At 52.4% G+C, this 24,106-nt stretch overlaps 11 protein-coding genes across 11 annotated transcripts; 7 read left to right on the plus strand and 4 right to left on the minus strand.

The window, feature by feature from the left end:
* Positions 1–201: 201 nt before the first annotated feature.
* CKM354_000486700 (uncharacterized protein) lies at positions 202–1,299 on the plus strand (the record flags this gene model as incomplete). The annotated part of the gene is made up of 1 exon (XM_044800120.1): positions 202–1,299. One exon carries the CDS (start codon positions 202–204, stop codon positions 1,297–1,299), a length of 1,098 nt encoding a protein of 365 aa, XP_044656055.1.
* A 776-nt stretch (positions 1,300–2,075) lies between these two features.
* On the minus strand, positions 2,076–2,986 carry CKM354_000486800 (uncharacterized protein; the record flags this gene model as incomplete). The annotated part of the gene is made up of 3 exons (XM_044800121.1): positions 2,076–2,420; positions 2,474–2,677; positions 2,729–2,986. The coding sequence occupies 3 exons, from the start codon at positions 2,984–2,986 to the stop codon at positions 2,076–2,078; spliced, it is 807 nt and encodes a 268-aa protein (XP_044656056.1).
* A 674-nt stretch (positions 2,987–3,660) lies between these two features.
* CKM354_000486900 (uncharacterized protein) lies at positions 3,661–5,341 on the plus strand (the record flags this gene model as incomplete). The annotated part of the gene is made up of 2 exons (XM_044800122.1): positions 3,661–4,742; positions 4,792–5,341. 2 exons carry the CDS (start codon positions 3,661–3,663, stop codon positions 5,339–5,341), a joined length of 1,632 nt encoding a protein of 543 aa, XP_044656057.1.
* Positions 5,342–6,763: 1,422 nt separating this feature from the next.
* On the plus strand, positions 6,764–8,295 carry CKM354_000487000 (uncharacterized protein; the record flags this gene model as incomplete). Its single annotated transcript, XM_044800123.1, has 2 exons — positions 6,764–7,134; positions 7,191–8,295. 2 exons carry the CDS (start codon positions 6,764–6,766, stop codon positions 8,293–8,295), a joined length of 1,476 nt encoding a protein of 491 aa, XP_044656058.1.
* A 367-nt stretch (positions 8,296–8,662) lies between these two features.
* Positions 8,663–9,730, minus strand: CKM354_000487100 (translation initiation factor eIF2B subunit alpha; the record flags this gene model as incomplete). The annotated part of the gene is made up of 1 exon (XM_044800124.1): positions 8,663–9,730. One exon carries the CDS (start codon positions 9,728–9,730, stop codon positions 8,663–8,665), a length of 1,068 nt encoding a protein of 355 aa, XP_044656059.1.
* Positions 9,731–10,535: 805 nt separating this feature from the next.
* On the plus strand, positions 10,536–11,807 carry CKM354_000487200 (uncharacterized protein; the record flags this gene model as incomplete). Its single annotated transcript, XM_044800125.1, has 1 exon — positions 10,536–11,807. One exon carries the CDS (start codon positions 10,536–10,538, stop codon positions 11,805–11,807), a length of 1,272 nt encoding a protein of 423 aa, XP_044656060.1.
* Positions 11,808–11,960: 153 nt separating this feature from the next.
* Positions 11,961–12,971, minus strand: CKM354_000487300 (inositol polyphosphate multikinase; the record flags this gene model as incomplete). Its single annotated transcript, XM_044800126.1, has 1 exon — positions 11,961–12,971. The coding sequence occupies one exon, from the start codon at positions 12,969–12,971 to the stop codon at positions 11,961–11,963; it is 1,011 nt and encodes a 336-aa protein (XP_044656061.1).
* Positions 12,972–13,552: 581 nt separating this feature from the next.
* Positions 13,553–15,153, minus strand: CKM354_000487400 (uncharacterized protein; the record flags this gene model as incomplete). Its single annotated transcript, XM_044800127.1, has 2 exons — positions 13,553–13,824; positions 13,923–15,153. 2 exons carry the CDS (start codon positions 15,151–15,153, stop codon positions 13,553–13,555), a joined length of 1,503 nt encoding a protein of 500 aa, XP_044656062.1.
* Positions 15,154–15,764: 611 nt separating this feature from the next.
* On the plus strand, positions 15,765–17,789 carry CKM354_000487500 (uncharacterized protein; the record flags this gene model as incomplete). The annotated part of the gene is made up of 1 exon (XM_044800128.1): positions 15,765–17,789. One exon carries the CDS (start codon positions 15,765–15,767, stop codon positions 17,787–17,789), a length of 2,025 nt encoding a protein of 674 aa, XP_044656063.1.
* Positions 17,790–18,260: 471 nt separating this feature from the next.
* CKM354_000487600 (uncharacterized protein) lies at positions 18,261–19,311 on the plus strand (the record flags this gene model as incomplete). Its single annotated transcript, XM_044800129.1, has 2 exons — positions 18,261–18,415; positions 18,468–19,311. 2 exons carry the CDS (start codon positions 18,261–18,263, stop codon positions 19,309–19,311), a joined length of 999 nt encoding a protein of 332 aa, XP_044656064.1.
* Positions 19,312–19,714: 403 nt separating this feature from the next.
* CKM354_000487700 (uncharacterized protein) lies at positions 19,715–24,058 on the plus strand (the record flags this gene model as incomplete). The annotated part of the gene is made up of 1 exon (XM_044800130.1): positions 19,715–24,058. One exon carries the CDS (start codon positions 19,715–19,717, stop codon positions 24,056–24,058), a length of 4,344 nt encoding a protein of 1,447 aa, XP_044656065.1.
* Between the last annotated feature and the right edge of the window lie 48 nt (positions 24,059–24,106).

The following is a 24,106-nucleotide window of genomic DNA, read 5'->3' on the forward strand; positions in this document are numbered from 1 at the left end:
AGAGAGCTCTGAGTGAAGAGGGCGTCACGTGTGCGGAGTCTGTTGCCGCTGTCCGATCTCGCAATGACTGATACTTGGTAGGTAGCCACATGGCACTGGAGCTGTACCCATACTTGACTTTGTCGAATATATAACAAAAGATCTCATTCTCACCGCCAACATCTCTCAACTCTACATCCTAGGACCATTTTCAAACCAAAAATGCTCATCCTCCCCGACTCCGCAATCCAAACCCTCCTCCTCAACCTCACCAAACAAGACACTCTCCACTTCCAACAAAAACTCCAAACCTCTCTCCAAGGTTTCTCCTCTTCCGAAAAAGAACACCAGCCCTCCCCCGGCATCACAACTCGCCCCAACGGCCAAAAAACTCTCTTCCGCCCTTTCACATCTCCGTCTTCAGTCGGTTGTAAAATCATCGTCGATCCTGCTCCAGACCCCAACACGGGCCAAAAAGACGTTTTACATGGTGTTCTTGTAATTTGTGATGAAAAGGGTTTACCAAAAGGTTTGATTAATGCGGAAGAGATGACGAGTTTTCGGACGGCGTTGTGTAGTTTGATTCCTTGGGTTTGGAGGAAGAGGACGAGGAGAGTTGTGGTTTTTGGGGCGGGGAAAGTTGCACTTTGGACGGTGAGGTTGTGTTTGAGATTGAGAGGGGAGGAGATTGAGAGTGTGGTTGTTGTTAATCGGAATAAGGGGAGGGCGGAGGAGGTTGTGGGGAAGTTGAAGGGCGAGAATGAAGGGAGAGGGGTGGAGATCAGTGCGATTGGGAGTGAGGATGAGGAGGAAGTGAAGAAAGTTTTGAGGGAAGCTGACGCGGTGTTTTGTGCTGTGCCTTCGGAAGAAGTGTTGTTTGACGAGAAAGATATGAGAAGAGAAGAAGGCCAATCGAAGCCTTATATTTCAGCCATTGGATCTTGGAGACCGAATATGATTGAACTGGACCCGGAATTGTTGAAGCGAATTGTCAGCGAGGAGAGAATGTATAATCCCGTTTCTCAGAGCGTTGAAGGATTTATACTTGTAGATGACCGCAAGTCGGTGGCAGAGCACACCGGAGAGCTTCTGCGAAGCAAGTTATCAGAAGCGCAGATGATAGAGGTTGGTCAGATTCTCGAAATTCGAGAGAACTTGGGACAGCGCGAGGAAGCTGCGAAGCTCAATGCGCATCTCGAGGAAGGTTTCTTGATATACAAAAGCGTGGGGGTGAGCGTGACTGATCTGGCATCAGGAGAAGCTATATTGGAATTGGCACAGAAGCAAGGAAACCTGGGGACAGTGATCACGGACTTTTGAGGAATCACCAAGCTCTGACTGGGGCAAAAGACTGGGAAGACATCCCATCAAGAATCTCATCATAATTCCTACACGAAACTCCAAACCGCCACCCCTCCCTCCCAAGCCAGAGATCGCCGCTGCCTCATATGCCCGCAAGAGGACGCGAAAGCTCTCTCCGAGCTTGAGAAACTACGTCCCTCGAATCGTCTCGTGATATCCAAAAACATAATCATCATACCTATAATCTTCCATTCCTTCCCCAGTCCAAGCCCCCGTGTTCTCTTCGATACCACAGACTTCGCATCCAATTCGTGTAATCAGTCCCATGCGCCAAAAACAAGCAGATGTGAAAGGGAATATGCTCCAATGCTGCTGCCTGCTGGTATGTAGTTCCCCCTCAATGCACCGATTCCATCCTCCTCCCTGCGACGACGACAATAAGAGACGCCTGATTAACGACGTCTTGGTGATCCCCAAATGAGGCGTCCCATCCCTCTGAACAGCAACCCAAAATGACCGACATGTTGCATTAGAGTCGGAGGTTCGGGCATGAGCTGCAACGGCGGCTGCTGGTGTACTCTAGCAACCGTCTTGACTCGCTGGGGAAGCCTCTCGTGCGGAGTTTGTGGTGGTGGCAGTGGAGGTCGAGGCTGGATTCTCTCGTGTTCGTTCTCTTGATACGCTAAAAGGAAGGAAAGACTCGCTGTCAATAAATGCAAATAATCAAGAACAAGTCCATCATCATCTCTATTCGCAACGCACCTGCTTGCGAAAGAGGAAAGTGATGGACTTATTTAGAGAATCAAGCATTTACTCCGCTTCTTCTTTTTGGCCGGCAGCGTTTGGCTCCCTCTGCTGCCCAGACGTGTGCGGTCGTCGGCGAGTTCATCTTGGCCTCGTACGGCGATGTCGATGGCGGTGTCGAAGATTTCTTGTACGCCCGTGGCTTCCTTGGAGGAGCATTCCATGTATAGAGCACCCATCTTTTGTGCAACGGTCTTGCCTTGCTCTTTTGTGACGGGTGTCAGACCTTGGGTTTTGAGAAGCTCGACACATGTGCGTTTGTGTCGGAGGTCGGATTTGAGACCGCAGAGGATTATGGGTGTCGTGGGGCAGAAGTGCAGAACTTCTGGATACCACTGGACAGAGTCAGCAAAGGTTTCGTGCGAGAGAGAGAGAGGAAGCAGCTCACCTTATCGAGCACGTTCTCGAGTGAATTGGGGCAGTCGATTGCGAAACACACGAAGAGTAGATCAGTCTCTGGGTAGGAAAGCGGTCGCAGACGGTCGTATTCTTCTTGTCCGGCTGTGTCCCACAGGGCAAGTTCGACACCTTTCCCAGATTGCTTGTGCTCAACAGTTGTGATGTAGTTTTCGAACACTGTAGGCACGTATTTCTGTCGCAAGTCAGTTCGCCATCGTTATTGTACCAGCTCTACAGCACCCACCTCTGGGAAATATCCCTGGCTGTAGCTGATCAACAAACACGTCTTGCCGCAGCCTCCATCTCCCACCACCACAAACTTCTTGCTGTACTCGGGCGGCGCCGTGATGTTGGTTCGTGCGCTGCTCGTGGTGTTTACGGTTCCGTCGCTGCCGCGAGTGCTCCTTCGATAGCTGTCTCCGCGTCCGAGGAAGGACTTGCTGCTGTTCTTGCGGCGCAAATGGTCGTACGAAGCGTTGCCTCCGACGGCGCTGATGGTCATGCTGGGCGGTATCGATGCGAGCGCGTCGCTGGATTGTTATGCCGAAGAATGTGAAGGGAGACTGGAATGTAGTCGAGTGTTCGGCGGGAGAATGCGGTGGTAATGGGCGGGTGTTGGGCGCTTCGAGTCCAGCTGCGTCGTGGCTCGCCATGTTTCCCCATGTTGGCGCAGCAACCGCTCCTCGCAGCGCCGATGACGAAAGTCAGTTCGCTGCCGCTTGGCGGTGCAGTCTGCGCCCCGCGAATTGGGCTGAGAGATGCGGTCAGTATGGACGTCTTTTGCACAGACACGCGCCATCGCTGCTCCACTGCTGGCCGTAGGGCTGGCGGTAGATCGTTTGGTCGTTCGTACGGTGGCAGGTGCTCTTTGGCGACGCATCGGCGAAGTGGGAGCATGGACATGCATGTGAGCCTTGGCACCACCTCGCGAAGTCTATCTCCCCTGCGCGACGACACCTCGCCCATCCCGCCGTGCTGCCGTGGTTTCAGGCGCCTGGAAGAGTCCTGTTCGCGAGCGCTGTGACGTGATCTCGTCTTCCAGCCTCTTGTTCTACGGCTTGCCGATGTTCTGGCGCAGCGAACGACTCCAGCCATATCCAGACTGACGCACTTCATCGCTGCCAAATTCGTATCGCACATGTTCGGCTTCGGCTTCGACCGAAGGCACGTCCATCCATGGCCGACTCCAAAGTGAACCTGAGGTTCCAAGCGCACCTGCGAACCCCTTCACCAGACCCCGATGCTGGACTTCGAGGACTGTCACATTATGAGCGACGTCTCCCATCATGGCGATACCGCCTGCGGCAAGCGCTTATTCCTCTTGTGCGGAAGGAAACGGTATATCTGGCCAAGGTGCAACAGGCAGCAAGAACACCACTACTGGATTCGTACTTCGCAATGAGCGCCAACCTGGGAACGCACACCTTCTTCATGACCGCGCTGCCCATCTGCTTCTGGTGTGGCTACCCCATTCTCGGCGTGGCAATGGTTCACATGCTGGCAGCTGGAGTCTATCTGAGCGGATATGCCAAAGATCTGGTCTGTCTGCCACGACCACTCTCACCACCTCTGCAGCGCATCACCATGTCTGGCTCAGCGGCGCTCGAGTATGGCTTTCCTTCGACTCATACGACAAACGCTGTTTCCGTGGCCATGTATTGTCTCCACTATCTCTGGTATGAGCAAGATCATCTATCCCCATGGAGCTATCGATTGAGCATATTCGGCTGTCTTGCCTACGCCACATCCATCAGCATCGGCCGCATGTACTGTGGCATGCATGGCTTCTCCGACGTCATCTTCGGTGCATTCCTTGGTGCTTTCATCGCAGTGTGCAGAGTTGCCGCAGGTACTGCATTCGATCACTGGGTCTTGGCAGATGGATGGGCTCGACCTGCTATGGTGGCTCTCATCTTGGCACTGGCTGTCCGCTTCCACCCCGAGCCTGCTGACAACTGCCCATGTTTCGATGACAGTGTCGCTTTCATTGGAGTAGTCATGGGCATTACGTTTGGGATGTGGCATTATGCATCCTTGCAGACGAACAGCGCAGATCCGGTAGCCGCTTTTCAGAGCATGTACATGTTCGACAACAAGGACATCTTCAAAGCGGGATCCCGTCTTGTGCTCGGCGTTGTCGTGGTATTTGCCTGGCGAGCGACGATGAAGCCATTGCTGCTGCGCACCTTACCGCCGACATTCCGTTTCGTCGCACATTACGGGCTACAGATGCCACGTCGATACTTTCTGCAAGCGAGGTAGGTCTGCACTCACAGTGTTTGTCCCGTATCTTCTGACTTGCAACAGGGATTACAATACTGTTCCCGAACTCCGACAGGACGACAAAGTCTTGCCGCCGGCCTCCGACATCCCGAGTATGCTGAACGCCATCCGACGCCGGAAGCGCACCATCTCAGTTGGGCCGCAATCAGAGGCCGACGCTAGAGAGATGATTGCGAACCGTGAGCAAGCTCGCCAACCGAGACCACAGGCATCTGCGCCCTCACTGCGAGTGCTGTCCACAGAAGGATCTTCGCTCGTGATGACACCTGAAGAGCCTAACGACTCAACATCATACCTCACTGCGAAGCATAACCAGACACGCCTTTCTACGCCACCCACCAAGATTAATTCTGCTGCGAATGTGCTTTTGACTCCACCTGCGAGCGAAAATGGCACTGGTAGCGATAGTGGCACCGAGGAAGAGAAAAGCGATCGCCGAATGTTCTCCAACCTCGAAAAGCCTCGAGTCCGATATGATGTGGAAGTCATCACTAAGCTTGTTGTCTATGCCGGCATCGCATGGCTGGCTGTTGAGGGCAACCCGCTTCTCTTCGCCCGACTAGGCATCACCTGAGTTTGCGTCTAATAATCTCCGCAGCGCTTTTGCCTTGCGCTGTCAGTTGTCAGAACGCACGACTCTACACTAACAGATGAGTTGAGCTTCATGTGTCCGACTCAACTCGAGAATGCTGGACATGGCGAGGCGACCAATGACTCGCCCGTCGAAGCGTAGGCATCCAACATCCTCTGCATCTGACATCGGGCACGCTGTGCCGCGGAGTGCTCACGCGTCCAGCGACTGCTCGAATGACGCGGAATTCCGATTGTACACCTCGCTCTCGGTTTCCTTCGGCGGTGAGAGACAGCATGGAGCTCACAAGAGGCTAGTCTCGCGCCCGCATTGATACCCCTGTGTTTCGAAGAGCAGCCGGCTCTGGCTTCAGACAGCTTTGCAAGTGGCTTCTGGCTGAGGACCACACGCATACGGTTTTGAACGAAGACGAAATTGCAGGAATCCATGTTATTGTCACCTGGTGTTGCAGCAAGTGACCGGCGAGCACGCATATCTACGATGCAAACTGTAAGCGATCATGATCAGTGAACTGAGCAGGGGTTTCTGACGGCGCAAGTCACGGGATCTGGTGGGCGGCTGGAAATGGTGGAGGACCTGGAGCGATAGCTGAGTCTGTTGTAGGAAGTGTGGTGCACTCGGACGGTCTGCATGAGGTCTGCGATGAGCATACTGTACGCCACGGGTCATAGATTGATGATAAATGCGCATCGTAGTTGCACCTTCGCAGAAATCGATGAGCCACTGTCTGTGGCTGCTGATCTGATTCGCCACTTCGATTTTACTCTCGCCTCACTGCATGAAACTGCCGGCCGGTATCTGGAGGAGCCCACTTCTTCAGCGGGATGCCGCCATGCACTTGGTTGCCGAGGTCACATGCCATCACCATCGTGTTTCTCAATATCTTTTGGGTGAATATACACAGTCTGTGCCACGTTAGATTGATCTTGTCTTATCAGTGCCGTGTGGAGCTCTCGTGCCGTCCCTGGTGGTCAGCAGAAACAATTGCAACTCCTGTGATTCGCTGTTGAAACAATTTTCCGTTCCGCGAGTCGTGCGCCCGCGCATCACTTGCCCTGTGCCGCGCCGACTTAGCCTGCTGCAGCGACATCGCGGCGGTGACAACTCTACGTGTGCCACTTCAGTCACACACACACGCTTTCCGCTCGCTGAGAAACCAAGACTTCTACCACTCGACGACTGTATCCATTCTCTGGCCCGAAATTCCTCGTACGACGGCCCTCGGGTATATTGGATACTGCGCTTGGAAGGATCACCGACCTTATCAGACCATCAGATAGTCTCCGCTCTGTTCCATCGCTCAGAAGTAACTCAGCTACTTCCACACCATTCAAAGAGTGTCGCGCCATACCAGACTGCTCCATGCACCAATAACAAGACGCCCTGAATAGCAAGCGCGCAGACATGATGGCGAACGTCAGCACGAGCTCCGCGCCGCCAAATAGGACAAAAGGCTTATCGCCACGAATGGCCAATCTCCTGACACAACCTTCGCAACAAGAATTGGAAGCCGCACGGCAGCTGGTAGAACATTCGCAAAGTACTACGACGACTACGCAGGCACCCGTGCAAGAGCCACAGCTGTCTCACGCGCCCTCCAATCAGTCTCAGACTTCCACGGCCTTCCCTCACGGGTATCGCGAGGCGAACGAGTACGCGCATCCTACACAAAGTTCGCCTGCAATGTCCCTCGCCAGTGCCCCCATTATGCAACCGTCACGGACTTCACCATCTGCCATGAGTAACATTGGCACCCCAGGTGGCCAGATGTGCAGGTATGTTCTTTAGTCAGCACCGCCTACGCGTTCTGTCTTCCCTAACATTGGAGTAGCAATTGCGGGACGACCAAAACACCCCTATGGAGACGATCGCCTGCTGGAGCAGTAATTTGCAATGCGTGTGGTCTTTACTACAAAGCACGAAATCAGATGCGGCCGGTAGGACTCAAACGTGGGGCCACGAGCGCGAACCAAAATCCGGAAGTTGCAACTAATGATCGAGGGACATCGCCGTCTTCTGTGCAAGGTGGCGCAACATATGTGTCGGCAGATCAGAGTATGCACGGGACGTGTCCGGGTGGTGGACGTTGCAATGGTACAGGAGGACAAGATGCATGTGCAGGATGTCCAGCGTACAACAACCGAGTTTCCAAAACCGCCCAAGTAGCGTTGCGACAAGCCAGCGCGGAGAGGGGAGAAACATCATCAGCACCAACCGGATCAGCGCACATGCACACCGTCGTGCAAAACTACGTTTCGCCATCCCAGCAATCGCAAACAAATGTCGTTGTAGCATGTCAGAATTGCGGAACGACCATTACACCCCTCTGGAGACGAGACGAACAAGGCCATACAATCTGCAACGCATGCGGTCTGTACCACAAACTCCACGGAGCACACCGGCCGGTGCAAATGAAGAAAGCCGAAATCAAAAGACGAAAACGTGTCGTTCCTGCCGTTTCAGGTCAACAACATATGCAGCATCAGGGCAGTCCCTTTCCAAATGACAACATGAGTGAAGGCTCCGCCCCATCAGAACGAGGTGGACCATCATCACTCCTCAACACGCCTTTGCAACAACCCGAAAGCAGCCCTTTCGTTCATACAGTCTCGCATGGCCCCGCGCCTATACCGGTCGACTTCACAGATGCGTTCAAACAGAGGAGTGATATCGGAGAGAGCAAGAAACGATCATATTCGGCCACCCAGGACGAGCTCGCGCCACGATTGCAGAACTTGCCTCCGATTGAGAATATTGATCCTGCTTTGCCGAGAGCGAGTACTTCTGTAGCCGCCGCCGCTGTCTCGGCCGGCGCTTCTTCCTCTGCGAAAGCAAAAGAGGATCGACGCGCAGAGTTGAAGAGAGAAGCGGAGAGGATGCGGGCGATGCTCGAAGCGAAGGAACGAGAATTGGCGGAGTTGAGTGATGATGGGTGAAAAAGGGAAAAGTCAAACCGGCAATGGGAAGTCAGTCTGTGAAATTGAGGGAGGTAAATTTGAAAGCGTTATAGCAATTTTGGTTCTGTTTTGTCTCGGCTCGTGGGAAGTGCTATCTTTTCGCAACAAGCCGGAAGGCAGTCAACGAACAGGGTGCGGTACGTTGTATATTTCGGCTATAATCGCACGATACTAGATCCTCCGGATCTGAGAATGGATCTTGTGCTCCACTCAATCTTCCCGCCGTTCATTGACGCCGTTCATTGAGCCATTCTCCCCACACGTCATATGATTCCGTGGTCATGCCCCCCAACTGAGCTTTCTTGACGCGAACATTTCACTCCTCTTCACATCCCTCGCCCATCTCTCAGAACCAGATCTTGATAAGTTCCTCGCTCACAGCGCTAGGGAGCAAAACTCCTGACTCAGTGATAATGCCACTGATCAGCCCAGGTGGAGTATAGTCAACCGCTTCCTCTGGCCTCCAAGTCTTTCCCTCCACTTGCGCCTTCTCTGCCTCCTCGACCACGTTCTCATTATCCTCTCTGACCGGCCCCTCATTCGTCCTGAAATCCACAACCTTCTGCTCAATTCCCAAATCCCGTTGGCCTAGAGGATATAATCGCACAAATTTGTGACTTTCCGACACGACGTAAAATGGTTTCCCTGCAGCTTTGGCCAACATTCCCATCTGATACGTCCCCAGTCGCGAGATGATTCCTCCATTTTCCACGACGCCTTCAGCACCGACGAAGCATGATGTGACTTGATCGAGGCAGTAAGCAGTAGCTGTGGGCGGGATCACAGCAACGGGTATCCCACGCTCGCGAAGAGCGGAGATGTTGGCAGTGGACTCGTCGTCCATGTCCCTTTCCTTCGAAGACGACGATAGCCCTGGAGCAGGAGGTGTTACGACGTATATCACTCGGAACCGGATTGAACCGCGTCCAGAAGAGGAATTGGCTGTTTCTGCCGCGGATTTCAACAATGCGCCCACGACTCTTGAGCCGCCATTCGTGAGGACTGTATTCCCATCTCTGATGAAATGGCGTCCAAACGAAGCGATCGTCTCTCGCGCAGCTTTTGCTCGCTCGACGAAGAGTTTCCCGTTCTGAATTAGGTGGTTGCGAACCTCATCGAAGGAGTGGCCTGTGGTGGAAGGACGTTGGAGATTTGCGATAAGGTACTGTTGGAAGAGATCTGTGCCTGCCGACAAGGAAATACTGTTCGGTATCGAGGTCTTGAGGGATGCAGTGAGGCTTTGCACCAGATCAAGGGTTTCGGAGACGGTGGTGGAGGGTGTATTGGCGAGTGCGAGAATGAGCGATTCTATTGCTGCTACAGGCATTGTGAGGTCCGGATCCTCGGAGAGGAGGCGATGATAGGTCCCGACGACGTCGAAGGAGGCGGCATCGTGGGATGTTGCGGATGGCATTGTTGTGGTGGTGCAGCGAGCGCCGCGACTGTGGTTGTGAAGCTACATTGTTCGAATGTGTTGCGCTTCAACTTAATTGCGGATGCGTCAGAGCTGGCAGCAGGAGGGCGGGACGGCAGGACAGAGCCGCGCGGTCCGTGCATTGGTGATTCTTGCCCAAACTTTCGTTTCTGGAACACGTCTTTGGCCTCTACTTAAAGAACTTCGTCTCATTTAAAACCTACAGAGGGGCATAAAACCTACACAAAGGGATAGACAGTGCTGCTACTCTCACCATGATCATTCGGGCGAGCCCCGATGTAATCGATGCCGGCAATGGCCCGCAGAAACAAAAGGCATAGATGACATGAATCCAAAGCCTTCGGACGGCACAACGACATCTTTTCAGTCGGTTCAACCATGTATTCAAACGTGTTTAGACCATTACATTTCACAGTCACTCAACAAGTTGCAGTATCAACAAATTTCTCTGGTGCACGGACAGACGTGAACGATACCCGGGCAGTTCGCACATTCCAACGCACCGGATCAAGCGTGGACTCCCGCTCGGAAGTCTCGTACATGCAATTCGACCATCTTCGAGTTTCTCTCAACCCGGGGCCCCAGATCCTCCGTTCGGTTGCAAGCACTTTTGATCCTTATGCCTTGTTATGCACGTCGCCTGGGTAAGCCAGTGTACCGACACGAGCTAGGCCGATATCGGGACCCCTCACGTCGCCTCAGGATAGGCATTCACGGTAACAAATGTCCAGACTGTGGCTGACACAGCAATAGACAGCTGTACATCGATTTCGATGCTAAAGCAATGTCTTACTTCGTTCCCCAATCTGTCAAATTCGGACTCCCACCCGTTCTAAGAACCCGGAGTCGTATCTCATTGCCACGTGCGAACAGAGCAAGCCAAGTCAATGGCATCACTGCTTCTCGGCTACACAGCAATCTAACGCTGTCAGGAACTTTGGTTGTTTCCCTCGAACAAGCCATTGCTGGACCATTCTGTACCAGGCAACTAGCAGATCTGGGCGCACGGGTAATCAAAATCGAACGCCCGGGTGCAGGAGACTTCAACCGTTACCATGATACCAGAGTCAAAGGCTTATGCAGCCACTTCGTTTGGACAAATCGCAGCAAAGAAAGCTTAGCTCTTGATCTCAAGAAGTCAGACGACCTAGCCGCATTAAAGAAAATTCTACCAAAAGCCGATGTCCTCGTGCAAAATTTGGCTCCAGGAGCTACCGATCGAATGGGTCTCAGCTATCAATCTCTCAAAGACAAACATCCAGGACTGATAGTCTGCGATATCAGTGGCTATGGTAGTACAGGTCCATACAAGAACAAGAAGGCCTACGATCTCCTTATCCAAGCTGAGTCAGGCTTTCTCTCTGTGACGGGTAGCCCTGGCCAGCCAGCGAAATCTGGTATCAGCATCGCGGATATTGCAGCAGGAACAACAGCATACAATAATATCCTCGCGGCGATTATACAACGCGGTAAGACAGGTAAGGGATGCAGGCTGGATGTGAGCATGCTGGAGAGTATGGCTGAGTGGATGAGCTTTCCAATGTATTATGCCTATGATGGAGCTCCTGCTCCTGCTTTAGCTGGAGCTGAGCACGCGAGTATCTACCCTTATGGTCCTTTCCAAGCGAGTGACGGGATTGTTATGCTCGGGATGCAGAACGAAAGAGAATGGGGTATTTTCTGCACGCAGGTACTTGGAAAGGGCGAGCTCTTGGAGGACGAGCGATTTGTGAGCACGAGTAAAAGATCAGAGAACAGGAAGGAATTGAAAATTATCATCGAAAAGGTGTTCAGTGGCTTCTTGGCCGGTGAAGTACTGGCAAGATTACAGACTGCTGGCATTGCAAATGCACGAGTCAGCGATATGCCCGGTCTGTGGAATCATGAGCAACTCAAGGCGCGCGACCGCTGGGCCGAAGTCGACACGCCGAATGGCAAGATACCAGCATTGAAACCTGCGGGAGCAGCAGAAGGTATGGAAATTCGCATGGACCCGATACCAAGTGTAGGGGAGCATAGTGAAGCGATCTTCAAAGAATTCGGCATTGATCGATGATCTGCAATGCTCTTCTACAATAAATTGGGACTACCTCGCCTCTAGACAGGTCATACTGTGTTTTCCGACTCTGCTTGTGGCGGTTCTGTCCTGGTCCAAAAGAATTTTGCGCTTCACCACGCATGACCGTCTCCCAAGTCCCCGGCCACATTACTATTCCTCAAAACGTGCGATAAGCACATCCATCTGGTCCTCGACGTTCTTCAGGCCTTTGATGACGTTCGTGTCGGGTCCTTTGCCCGGTGTCCAGGCAGCATGAGCGAAATCAATCATCTTGACGCGATGCGTGGTTGGCCTTTCCTCTTCCTCCTCGTCCTCATCTTCGACGCTCTTCTTCAGCTCAAATGAGGTAGGAGCTCTCTCGTCCACGCGTGGAGTCTTTGGAGGATTGCCCATGAGTGTGTCGAGAGCATCAGAATCGCCTTCGTAGACAATCAAGATGCTGGCGCTGTACATCCGTGATTCTGACCTCTCCAGACTGTGTCGCGCCTTCGTGATCTCGGCCAGAATTGTCTCGAGTAGTTGACGTGCATCATCTTTGCTGACGCCGGCTGAGAGTCCGCTGAAAAAGGTCGCAAAGCCATCTTTCACGTTGTCCTTGTTGAATTGCCGGCCATAGAATTTGTCATAGATGTCGAAGTCCTTGCCATTCCACACTTTCATGCCAGCAATGCGAAAATTTAGTGAACCACTTGTCGTCTCACTGGCGACTTTGTCGAGACGTTCTCCCTTCTCAGGCTTCGTCTTCTCCGGATCGTACAAAAGAGCGCCAAGCTTCAAATCCAGCACATTCGGCTTCTTGAATCCAGCCTCGAGGTTCTCGAGTACAATCGCAGTTTGCGTGTCCAGCGCTTTACCATGCAAGAGACCTTTATCCTTTTCTTCCTGAGTGAGCTCCGGCTCATGCGGAGCAGTGACATCCGGAACAGCTGCCGGCGCCCCAAGCGTCAAAGTGCCCATGAAAGTCGGCATCAGCTCATAGAACTTCGGGTGCTGGTTCAGTGACTCCTGGTAGAACGCAACTTCGGCATCTGTGCAAGGCTTGATGATGAGCTCTCCGGACTCGTCTGAAAGCACTCCATCATGGCCAGCAGCCGCATTCTCGAAAGCTTTCAGCTTCGCCTGATCCAGCGGCTTCTGTCGCGATTGCGCCGGTGAGGCCATTGCGAATGTGTTGTGACCGTACAGTGGTTTGCTCTTTTCTTTCCTAGGCGTTGCGAGGGGATTTGCGGGCAGTGAAACAAGATGAAAGCGAGGTTGTGATATCAGCTTGGGTCGATCGGCTGGGACATACCGAACCCGATGGGGACTAGCGGTTACGCTTTTGTTCTTAGCGCCAAGGTAGACCGGTAGATGGCACGCAGGTGAACTTTCTTGAATCATCTTGTCAAAAGTGCATTCATGGTCTGCGAACATGTTTGAGGCTCATTCTACGAGTTCTATATGTACGTGGCAAGTCCGACTGCTCATACACCGCCGCCTGCTGGACCTGTGGTTCGTGATGGGATTTCGGCCTGACTGACATCATCGTGATCGATACTTCACACGTGGCTGAGCGACTATCGCGGCTGTCTCTGACTTCACCGCTACGCTGGAGCTGGCTGTACTCCACGCAGCCCTGCGAATGGTTCTTGCTCCGGGATAGCCTTGATAACAGACCTTCGAAGTGGGATGGTAGCATAACAACCTCGGCGATCTGGTGATCTACCTGGGCCGTTCATGTGCATCTTTGAGCACAACCAGGTCTACCTGTAGGGGCGATCGTACCCATCTGCTTCCATCAGTGTGGCTTTCGGGCTGTCTAGTCCGAAATACTCTCCGGCTGCGATTACTGCAGCCAGGAAACCCAATGCGGTGATGACCCAGCTTGCGATTGAAAAGCCAGTCGAGAAGTCATTGTCCATCGCAAAGCCGTACCCGAGAGCTGCTCCAAGACTGATCATGATCGCAAGCATCAGTCCCATGTAGATCTTACTGCTGTCGAATGTCTCTTTGACATCAATGTCGATGACGGCACCTGAGAAAAGTGGCAAGTAGTCAGCATGTCTCAGATCACCTCGGGTGATTGACTGAACAGCACTGTGGACAGTACTGCCGATACACGAGGGTTCCTACCTGGTTCAATTAGATCTTCGAGGCGTGACACCCATCGAATAGGGGGCCGCTCATCGCGATCACTTGGCTTTCCGGTGAACATGCTGTACAGGATCGAATTCTTCTTACACATTCGTTGCAATTGGTTCATAAATGAATTGCGGGTCATCGCATTGTCGCGAAACGTGATCGGTTTTCTAGCAGTCCGTAACCATGCTCCGGCCTTAGAATAGCGAAGGTCTGGAAACGCGTGAAATTGCACAAAATAGACAAACGAGATCTTCTTATAGGCGGTGAGCTTCTGGACGATGCCAACTTTGGCGGTCTTCAAACTGCGATATTGTTGGTTAAGCTTGCGTGCGAAGACAACGTCGGTCCATGTGCCGGAGCGATAGGGGAAGTTTTCACTTGAGTAACGTTCCCCGTGTCGAGTGAGTACGAGTCTGAGCAAGATGTCATATTGGTCCACTTTGGAGTTCCAAATTGCTGCACGGTCCCATATCGCTGTTCGGTGAGGCGCACTAATCATGAAGTCATGTCTCCTTCCATGTCGCCCGGGTGAAGGGTGGGTGTATGGTGGTCGGTCGGGAGGTAAGACATTTGGAAAAACTGAGCCTGGCGGCGGTCTGGGAGGTGGAGTTGGAGGAGGCTCAAAACTGACTGGCTGGTACACTATTCCGGACTGGAGTTTCAAGGCCAAAGAGGTTGTTTCGGGAAGCAGAGTGCCGTCAAATCCATCGTAATAGTCATCGAGCATCTCATCAGAGCTTTGATCGGGTTTACGTCGTCCATGCAGATGCTGAGAGGGTGACTCAGGATACTGCCGGTTTGTGCGGCGTCTGAGCGGGTGTACGAAAGATATGTGAGGATCTCGCGTCTTATCTGCCGCTCCAGGTCCATGATCAGGATCAGGCTTGCGAGCAGCAGTCTTTTCCTCTTCGATTATGAGCTTTGGAGGACTCCCTTTGCCGGCATGATCAGACCGCTTTTCACGTGGCTTAGCAGTCGACTGTTCCTCGATGATTTCGTGGTGCACACTGTAGTACTCTTGGATACGCTCCGCTGGGTCGACAGGCTGGGTATCCCTTCGCGATGGCCTGTCATGGACAGACCTCGGAACAGGTCGATGCGTTTCCCGTTGGCGGCGAGAAGTCGGTTGACCGGAAGGCGCTGTCACTCTTATAGAGATCACGGGATCTTGAGATGCGTGCTCCTGTGGCTCTTCATCTGTTTCCGAGCCATCTGTGGCCATGATGCTTGTGAAGCTTGTATGCGCCGAGCACTCAGCACCAAGAGTCCACAATTCGTCTCGAAAGTCTATATGAGTATATTGCACACCTTCTCATCTCAGCATCGGCACCTCATCTGTCATCAGTGAGCATTAGTGTGCGGCTGAGGGAGATTACCTCGAAGCGACCGCTCGCTTCAGCAACGAGACGCGTGGAAGAAGCCATGATGCCTTCGGGCACGATAATAATCTTCCACCATCAGACAGTAGGGAACATGTTCAAGTTCCTCTGAGCCGCGCCAGAAGCCGACGAAGGTTCACATGTTAAGCTTCTGTGAACATTGTGGAAGAGTCCGGCGAAGCATGAGAAATTCTGACTGTCGTCCCAGAGGTTTCGGCTGTCAGGCGCGGCCCGTTTGTTTGGCCTTGCGCTCACTCGCGTCCTTCCATCATCAGTTGTCCTCTGACAGCAACTTCACATGCATCAGCGCAAACGGTGCACCTTCGCGCACCTTCGCGACTTCACAACATTTATCTAGCAAACAGTCGTGTTTGCTATCTTCCTCGGCCGCATTTGAGGCGGCACTGACATACAGAACATTAACCTCCCAGCAGACACAGTCAAACCACGCATCATGGCCTCACCACTGAAGGACGTGACCAACATGGTGAAAGGTGCCGTGCAGTCCTCGGTTGATCAAGCTAGATCCTTCATTCAAGGCGCGACAACCGGCGAAGACAACCATGCCCTTCATACCAAAGAGCATCCCGAGCCGGAATCAACGAGCGGCAACGACGACGAGGAACAGGATCCATCGCCTCCTTTGTCGACGGGCGATCAAAGCTCTAGAGACATCGAATATGACGAGGAGATGGCGCGTCCGAAAGCGTTCGCCATTCCGAATGCCAGGGACACCAAGCAGATCGAAAAGGCATCTGTTTCCGAGCAAGCTGTTGAGACCGCCGCCGCAAGTGGTTCTCGCACTGCGCAGACTCCGAGTATCCACTTGTCACAGGTCGTCAGTACGGACGGTCTTCACCCAGAGACTGCTGCTATTGTACGACAGGTTGAGTTCTACTTCAGTGATGAAAATCTCGTTACCGATCAGCACCTTCTATCGCGCACCGGACCGACCGGCACTGGTTGGGTGAGTGTTAACGAGATTCTTGGCTTCAAAAAGATGAGGCAGTTCAAGCCTCGTAGTAAGGTCAAAGCATCTGTGGCAACCAGCAGCATGCTTGAGTTGAAAGAGAACAAGTACATTCGGCGCAAGGCGCCACTCAAAGTCGAGCCAAAGGTCGCGCCACGAATGGAACCGAAGAGACAGCGTGATCAACTACTTGTGCAGAAGCCGTGGCTCACCAAGGGCATGCTAGCAGCCACAGGCTTCGAAGAATATGCTACTGACGGACCTATCACGCCGCAGCAATACGAGGAAGAACGCGTACTCTTTGACGTGGAGGATGCTATCACGACCCGCCTTGAATATGCAGTCAAACGTTTCTCCAGCAGGAAGAAGATGCATCAAGCAAGTCTTGCCGTCTTCAGCAAGTTCTTGCTGTTGGGTGGATTTGAGTCACTCACCCACATGTTTGCTGGCGGCTTGGACAAGAAGGAACTCGAAGGATATGACAAAGAGGAAATCCTGCAAATGAAGGCAAAGTTCGGCGTCTCCGATGTCGTTGTGGACGGACTCGACGAGCACTCTTTGGACGCAGGTTCTTGGCTCGTGGACTTCGCCGGCATGGCCAAGGCATTCCTGTCTTCTGAATTCTTCCAGCATTTCGATTGGTACGACGAGAAAGTTCTGTTTGAGGCCACCAATGTTCTCCGCAAATTTTACGACTATCTGCTCTATCATGATGTATGCCCTGAGTATGAAGAGGACATCTACAGAGCCATCGACGTTTGTCGCATTGCCAACGAGGAGGTGCCTGAACTTGCGCGCCTGGACTCGGGCTTTCCAGGTCAATTCAACATGGCCGCGTCTACACTACACTCCGGCTTCTATGCCCAGGTTCGCCCTTTCGATGGGGCAGCCGATTGGGTGTTGGCTGGTGATCAGATCGGTCTGTCCGATAAGGATGCTTGGCTCGCTTTCAGTGCCGGCATCATGGCTCACGCCACGAACGAACAGATGAACGAGATCTTCAGAGCCCGCAAGAACGGCGAAAAGCTCACTGTGATCACTGAAGAGGATATTGGCCTCGAGATCGTGCGAGTCGAGCAGGGCAGCGAGCAAGCCGCTCAAATTTACGAAGACGATCGTATCAAGGGCACTTTCATCAAGCGAACAGGCAAGTTGCATTGCAAGTCTTGGGTTCATCCTGGATCTGCTCCACGAGATCTGCCTGCTACTGTCACCGACAAGAAGACCAAGACATACGAGTTCTGGGTCGAAGAAGACATCTTGCAACACTGCAAGAAGGGCATGAAGCTGGAGGCCAACGTTGGTAGGTTGAAGAACGGGATCATGTGGCTTGATCTCGTCGAGAATGTCTATCCGAGCTTTTTCAAGTGGACTCTGAACGAGCGGATGCGAGAGTGGAAGGAACCAGGACCACCAAAGGCGTGGATGCAGCGTGCCAGTGGTAAGCAGCAAGTCGAGGAGTGTCAGGATGTGGTCAAGCACGAGATACAGGACGAAACGCCCGACTAGGCGGCTGGATCATTGCGGATGTGGTAAGTGGTTCCAGCTTGTCTGACCCGACCATGCTGCGGTACGGTATGTTGTTGGTGTCCGACTGAAGATGGATGAAGGTGTCCCTCCCACAGAGCGCTCACTGCGAGAGGGAGCATTGCAGTCGCAGCGTGGTGTTGATAGGAGCGAGTGACAGGGTGCAATAGCCGAGCCGGCGAGACCATCCGATCTTCGGCCACTCCCCGCGCTTGCGTCACGGTCAGAGCTCCATTGGGGGAAGCACGTTATACAGCTGACAAAACAAATAGCTGCAAAGACTCATTGCGCTTCTAATGGCTGTGTAAATTCCGTCTTCTCACTGTCATCATTTTAGATTAGCTGAAGTAGTTCATGTCCTTTCGAAACGTTTCCAGACGAATCCTGGCTTCCAATCCGACACAGCGAGTAGCAGCACTTTCCTCCCAACTACACAAGCCTTTCACGCGCACCATGGCTTCCGCACCGAGCACGATGAAGGGCGTGATCATCAACAAAACTGGTGGGCCGGAGGTGCTTGAGTACAAGACAGATCTGCCCGTTCCACAGCCCAAGGACGGCCAGATCTTGATCAAGAACGATTATATCGGAATCAACTTCATCGATACGTGGGTGCTGTGCTTAGCCGAACTTAAGATACTTCTGCTGACTGGATTCTAGTTACTTCCGATCGGGCCTATACCCTGCTCCCAGCTTTCCTTACACCCTCGGTCGCGAAGCAGAAGGCACAGTCGTATCCACCGGAACGGGCGAACTTCATGGCTTCAAAGAGGGAGACAAGGTGGTATGGATGGACGTAGGAGCATACGCAGAATACAGCGTCATCCCCGCTGGCAAAGCTGTCAAGGTCCCAAGTGACATGGAACCGAAGATCGGAGCCGCTGCTCTCCTCCAAGGTCTCACAGCTTTGACACTCATAAGAGAAGCACATCCAGTGAAGAAGGGTGATTGGGTCCTGGTACATGCAGCCGCAGGAGGTACTGGATTGTGGTTGACGCAACTACTGAAGAGCGTTGGAGCGAATATCATCGGTACGGCGAGTACGCCAGAGAAGGTCGAGCTGGCTAAGAAGGCGGGAGCTACGCATATGATCAACTACAGCCATGAGGATGTGAAGAGCAAGGTCAACGAGTTGACGAACGGCCAAGGAGTCATTGCTGTGTTCGATGGTGTTGGCAAGGATACATTCGACCTCTCGCTCGACATTCTGGCAAGAAAAGGCTCGTTGGTGTCCTTCGGCAATGCCTCTGGCGCTGTCCCGCCTGTGACGATCGCAAGACTCTCGGCCAAGAATTTGAGATTGTTGAGGCCAGCTCTGTTCGGCTACTTGGTCACGCGGGAGGAGTTCGAGCACTACACAAAGGAGCTTTTCAATTTCGTGTTGAAGGACAGGTTGGATGTCAGAATTCACGAAGTATATCCACTCAGCCAAGTTGCGAAGGCGCATGAAGATTTGCAGGGCAGGAAAACCACTGGCAAGCTGCTGCTCGACCCTAGCAAATAGAATATACAGAGACAACAAGCAACAAAAGTTCGCCGAAGCCAACTTTCGTGGCAACTACAGTGACGCCTCGGCCAGACACTGTGGAGAGATGCGCAAACCTCGGCACGTATTAGGGCTATCGGGCGTTGATAGCAAGCTCTATCCTCTACATCCCATTATCGAAGTAAGTGGAATCGCCATCCATATATCGACTGCATATGCACTGATGGATGTGGCGTTTTTAAGTCAAGTTCCAGGCTCAAGCTCAGCTGCGGCTGAATCCTTCCACGTCGAATTGGAATACTCAATTGCAATAGCGTCGGCGCTTGTCGGACCTGCAGTGTGGCTAGCAGCAAGTATATGTATGCGCAGCTGACATTCACTTGTCTCGCGTTCCTGACAGAATCTACTCCGGGACGCCAAAATGCATATCGTCAACCTGAGGCATCCGGGTTATGAAGACTTAAGCAATATCATTCTCACATTACAAGCACCAGATGATCCGGATGGTGGTATACATGCCGAGACTTTGAGGTTAGCTGGGTGCATCTTAGCTGGAAACAGATGGGATGGCTTTTTGAGTTCGACCCAGAGGGACGCGAAGCCTGTTGTGCCTGACAAAGATGGTATTCTCAGAGGCAAGGACTACTACTTTCACGTGCCACAGGGAAAGAATGAGGCTGGAGACGATGTTTTCGATCGCAGAAAGCACTCGGACAGCGGAGGACCATGGCCAGTCGTAGCGAGATTTGCGGATTGGGAGTGGCCAGAGAACGGTTTGCCGGAAATTTGGAAGCTGGCTGAACAGGCCATTGCTCGCCAGGCGGAGCAGGTCAAGTCTGGAATCGAGGCCACTTCAGTGGATTCCAATAGAGCTTGTAGGTTATGCGGACGGGATGAAGAATGTGGAATGAGCCGTCTGTGGAGGAATGACACGGACGCTGACCAGGTGGTATTTGAGAGGGAGAAATCGAAGATCAGTATTGCTGTGGAGTTGAGAGGCGACTATGGCGATGACGACGATGAAGAGCAAGATCAAGGAACCAAATCCGAAACTGAGAGCAACGATGGAGACGACCAAGATGACGAGGATGGCCTAAACGAGAAGAAGGCTGCTGACCAGACCTCCGCGCCAGAAGGAGAAGAGGAGAAAGGCGAAAATGACAGCGAATCTGGATCCAGCGACACAACTGAAAGTGAGTCGGAATCTAGTGAGGATGGATCCGACAGTGATGACGATCCACTATACGACAATCGGAATTGGATTCGGCTCGGCAGAGAATGCAGTGCTGAACCGGATGACTGCGATGCAAAGGAGGCATTTCGCTTGTACAAATGGCTGCTCGTTCCAAAATTCGAACAAGACGGACAACCGATCATTTGTGCCCACATCTTCAACCTTCGCGAAGATGGTATTACTGCAGCTTCCCACAATCAGCCTCTGAAACTACCATGGAAAAGCTCCATCGAGTTACTGTTCGCGCACTTTGTGCAGGCTATATTCGAACACATCGAAGTCTTCTTCACTGCTGGCACTGAGCGTGTGGTTCGAATCATGGATGCTGATGGGAGAAAGATCATCTTGGAAGCTGATGCTGAGATGTGTGGGCTTTTGACGGTGCCTTCCGTCACCAAAACGTGGCCAATTGTGGAAGACAGCGAGGGTGCAGAATCCGCTGATGATGACTCTGACACAGATGATGATGACGAGGAGCCCGAGATTATTGACTCTGACGAAGACGATGCAGCCGATGCTGATGCCAGCGATGAAGATGCGACTGATGGTGATGATGATGATGCAAAGAACGAAGCAGTCCCTGCGAATCCTGATCAAGATCAACTCGAGGAGCAAATCATAACTTCAGCGGAGTTTCAGGCTCACATGCAGGAGCTGGCAGCTATGCTTGCTGATACTGGAGTTGAGGATACTGATTCTGAGGTCCCGGAAACTGTCACGAGGAGAGTGTTTCTGGACATAGGATGTGATGTTTGTGATCAGCAAATATATGACATATGCTATGCATGTCTTGATTGCGGCGAGTATGATCTCTGTGCAGGATGCGTTGGAAAGCGTGAGACCGAGCATCCCGGACATCGCTTCCTGCCTCTATACGAGAGTGGCTGGAGACAAGAAGTTCCGACTGGCAAGATGATAGCTCGCGATAAGGCGGACGCGGACTCTTCGGATGACGACAGCAGCTCAAGTACATCGGAGCATAAGAATGATGAAGATCTGGAGTCCCGCTTCGCCACCTTACTGGAAACACATATAGAGTCAGGGGACTTTCTGCAGTATTTGGAGAGCTTGGCCGACACCTCACCCACCAAAGCCTGCATCCGTATCCTGCATTTGGAGCCAGGAAAAGGTGAAGAACCTATAGTTGGTCATTTGGAAACTGTGAAGCTCTTGGATATCTTCCCATTTGAGGCGCTCTCTTATTGCTGGGGCAATCCTGAGCCCCGAAGGATCATCAACATCTCTGATGCACGTCTCGAAGTGGGCACAAATCTAAAGCTTGCCTTACATCGACTGAGGCAACCAGACAATGTCCGCAAATTATGGATCGATGGGATATGCATCAATCAGGGCGATGTTCACGAGAAAACCGCACAGGTCACCATGATGCGAGAGATATACGAGAAAGCTGAACAGACGATTGTTTGGCTGGGTGAAGAGGCTGATGACAGTCGAATGGCGCTGGAAATGTGCAACAGAATGGTGAATGCACATGGGAACACGTACATCCGACAGACTCTGGGTGTTGATGTGGAGAAGTTGTTCGTTCCGACAGCCGACGATGGGGATGAGTCCGAAGCTTTCGATGAGGCTAAACTCCAGCAAATGATGACGGAAGTCGGTACGAGCTTTGATCTTGATCATGCTCTATACAACCAAGCTTTCAAAGCAACCACGGATGCCATGAAGACTGGCAAGGCATACGAAGGACCTTTGGAAGAGGCGATTAATCAGGCTTTGGCCGACGAAGGAACCAATCAAGAAGAGCTTGCGAGCATCGACTGGGAAGATGTCGGCCGCAGAATTGCTCAGGGAGAGGAATACGATGGACCCCTCAAAGAATTCGTCTATGCTCAGGTCGCCGAGGCTATGGCTGAGCTCGAAGAGGAAGGCGAGGCAGATACTGACAGCGAAGCACAGGCAGGCGAGGATCAGTCAAAAGTTGATGCAGGTGAGGAAACCGCCACTATTGCTACGACTGATGAGGCCACGGAAGAGAGCGCGGCAATCAAGGCTCCGAGTGGCTCGACATATCACCACAGCGTGATCCTACAAATTCTTCGTGCCCGTCAACAGAACAAAGATGACCCAGCTGCCGCGGAGCCACCAACGAGCGAAGAGATTGCAGCCCTCTATGCCCTCTTCGAACGCCCCTGGTTCAGCCGGATCTGGATTGTACAAGAAGCCGGCGTCTCTTCAAAGATCCTAGTTCAGTGTGGTAGCCATCAGATCGACTGGTGGGCCTTCAGCTTTGGCTTCCTCATCACGCAAAAGCTCAAGCGCGTTGCTCGTCTAGGGCCAAAATCCCACCGCAACCTCGTCGTGATGAGTCGTACGAGATCCAGCATTCATGTTGGCAACAGTATGAAGCACATGATGAACAAGCCAGATCCAGATTTGAGCATCACGTCGCTACTGTCGACCTATCGTGGCTACGAAGCCACAGACCCACGAGACAAGGTATTCGCATTACTGGGGATCGCGAGCTCGAGCGAAGGCTTAGTTCCTGACTACACGAAAAGCTGCGAAGCAGTCTATCGAGACGTCGCAGCCACCCTACTCCAACGAAGCTCACATCTCGAACTCCTCGCTTCCTGCCATGCTACTCCTGAACGCAACGAAAGCAAACCCTCCTGGGTCCCAGACTGGAGCGACCTAACCCGAAAACCCTACAAACTCGCCGGAAACCAAAACTTCGAAAGCAGTGAAGTCTCCACCGAACCTCTCCGAATCTTCAAAGCCTCCGCAGAAACAACAACAACATCCTCTCGCCTCAAGATCGAAGACAACAAACTCCATCTTCAAGGCTACATCACAGAAAAAATCTCTGCTGTCTCCTCCATACTCCTCATCGACCAACAGGACCTCCTCATGCCCGTCGAATTCTCAAAACTAACAGACGGACAAGATTTCACCTCCATGATAAAATCCATCACCCGCTTCTTCTCCGTCCTAAAGACTTTCCCCACCGTCATCGAAGATTGGAAAGATTTCGCAGACATTCACAATCCCACCTCCTTCTCACCATCAACGTCAGCCTCAAACGAAGACAACTTCACAATCTTCGCCCGAACCCTCTGGACCGATCTCAAAGATCCCGAAACCTGCGTTTCAGACTGTAAAGAATGGTTAGAAAAATTGAAAGGGATTCACAATCTCATGCAAAAACTCCCTTCATTCGATAATGTGGAACCGGATGAAGAAAATTTCATGGCGTTGATTTTCGCAATGGTGCCTGTGATGCAAGGGTTGGATCCGAATGAGATGAAACTGTTGCATGAGTTGGGTTGCGTGCATACGCTTGATCGGAGACTGGCGAGGACGGAAAGCGGCAAATTGTGTCTGGCGCCTGCGACGACGGAGGTTGGTGATGATGTAGCTTTGCTGCACGGTGGGAGGACGCCATATATTCTGAGAGCCGTTGCTGGGGAGGAGGAGGGTTATGTGCTCGTTGGGGAGACGTATGTGCATGGTATGATGTATGGGGAGGCGTGGGAGCCTGCGCGATGTCAGGAGTTATGCCTAGTGTAGTTTAGAAATCATTAAGAGAAGGCGAAACAGTGTTCAAGAAACTCGCGT

Source organism: Cercospora kikuchii (assembly GCF_019650295.1).
Source record: "Cercospora kikuchii DNA, contig_00003, whole genome shotgun sequence".
NCBI lineage: Eukaryota > Fungi > Ascomycota > Dothideomycetes > Mycosphaerellales > Mycosphaerellaceae > Cercospora > Cercospora kikuchii.